This window comes from Narcine bancroftii, chromosome 3, assembly GCF_036971445.1.
Source record: "Narcine bancroftii isolate sNarBan1 chromosome 3, sNarBan1.hap1, whole genome shotgun sequence".
Lineage (NCBI taxonomy): Eukaryota > Metazoa > Chordata > Chondrichthyes > Torpediniformes > Narcinidae > Narcine > Narcine bancroftii.
This window is the reverse complement of record NC_091471.1, coordinates 342,900,616-342,902,359: the sequence shown is the minus strand read 5'-3', so window position 1 is coordinate 342,902,359 and position 1,744 is coordinate 342,900,616. Positions and strand designations below refer to the sequence as shown.

At 40.9% G+C, this 1,744-nt stretch overlaps 1 protein-coding gene across 1 annotated transcript; it reads right to left on the bottom strand.

Moving 5' to 3' along the window:
* Nucleotides 1-354: 354 nt before the first annotated feature.
* Nucleotides 355-894, bottom strand: LOC138756898 (NADH dehydrogenase [ubiquinone] iron-sulfur protein 7, mitochondrial-like). Its single transcript, XM_069923290.1, has one exon. The coding sequence runs from the start codon at nt 892-894 to the stop codon at nt 355-357; it is 540 nt and encodes a 179-aa protein (XP_069779391.1).
* Between the last annotated feature and the right edge of the window lie 850 nt (nt 895-1,744).

Below are 1,744 nucleotides of genomic sequence, written 5' to 3'. Positions count from 1 at the left end.
ACAGGAGATAATTTCCAGGTTACGTTTGTACTGACAATAACCACAAAAGCAGTCCGAGTATAAGACAGCTTTAATAAACTAATATGTACACTAAGAGGTCTTGTCTCTCTGCAACACAAACCTGGAAGGCGAGACAGTAGCTCTGGACTGCTTTATATACAAGGTCACCGGGATGACCCCTGGTGACCTAGTGGTGTAATTACATATCACCACAATGTTGATTCTTTTTTTTTACTTTTCAAATCATGTATTGCCTCAAAAGGAAAGCCATAGAAAGGCTCCCATTTTAAAAGAAATGTTTATAGGACATTGTTACAACACAAAGAGATCACTCTCCACCATAACATCAGATCATTACCCACAAGTTCCATAAATACTAGTTGCAGTTATACCATCTACTTTTTTCCGATACCAAATGCGTATCCTTCTTTCCCTCTTTATTTTCTTCTGGAGTTGTAGCATTCCGTACAGAAGTGCTTCTGCTGTGGGAGGGCAACCTGGGACATAAATATCCACTGGTACAATTCTGTCACAGCCCCTCACCACGGCATACAAGTAATGGTAATAACCACCTCCATTTGCACAGCTGCCCACGGAGACAACATAGCGAGGTTCAGGCATCTGATCGTAAACCTTCCGAAGAGCTGGAGCCATTTTGTTTGTGAGGGTGCCAGCCATGATCATTACATCCGACTGCCGGGGACTGGCACGGAAGACGATGCCAAACCTGTCCATGTCGTACCTGGGTGCTGCCATGTGCATCATTTCTACAGCACAGCAGGCTAGCCCAAAGGTCATGGGCCATAAAGAACTTCGCCGGGCCCAATTTAATAGCTTATCCAGCTTGGTTGATTCTTGATTCAGATTTTTAAAAACGGGGCTGGAAATAACCATGTGCCATTCATGTTGGCATGAGCATCTGCAGTATAAAGAATCACCATTTTATGGAGCACATTTTCCATCCTTGCCAATATAAATCTCCATACTATGACTGTCGAGGAACAGTATAAACATGAGGAATACGTTGTCATGCCTGTTTGAATTTTTTGTCATTTAAAAGAACTCAGAATTCAGATTTATTGTCGGAGTACTTACATGGTATCACATACAACCCTGAGATTCTTTTTCCTGCAGGCGAGGCAGAATCACCACTTATTGGCAGTGCAAAAAAAACCCCTGATACATGTAAACAAATAATTTAAATAAACTGTGCAAGACAGAGAAAAGCAAATCAATAAGGTACAAAAGTAAGAATCCTTAAGTGAGTCCCTGACTGTGTTGTTGAGGAGTCTGATGGGGGAGGGGTAGTAGCTGTTCCTGATCCTGGTGGTTCTACTCATTGCTAATGCAAGAATGGATAATTTCAGATGAACCCGAAGTATCGTCATCTCCTGCTTTTGTTCAAAATGCTTCATTCTAAGCAATAATAGGGGAACTAATACCAAGAATCCTACCGTGACTAACAGAGGAGGGATGAGATGTGTCTGCTTTGCTTGAAATAATGGAGAACTGCATCTTTCATTGTCTCACATTTTCCTTCCAAGTGCCAGGATTTGATATATTCAGCAACCTGATAGACAAGTGATTTGTTATTTTTAACAAGATTCTGACAGATATTTTACATTAATCTTCAATATGTTTTATTGCACCATCCCCCATTTTAGCTTGGGGGTTCCTCTTTTGGAAATCTATCTTCAACTAGTTCCACCCTTTACAAACGAGGATCTCCTTAAAATCAACTGAA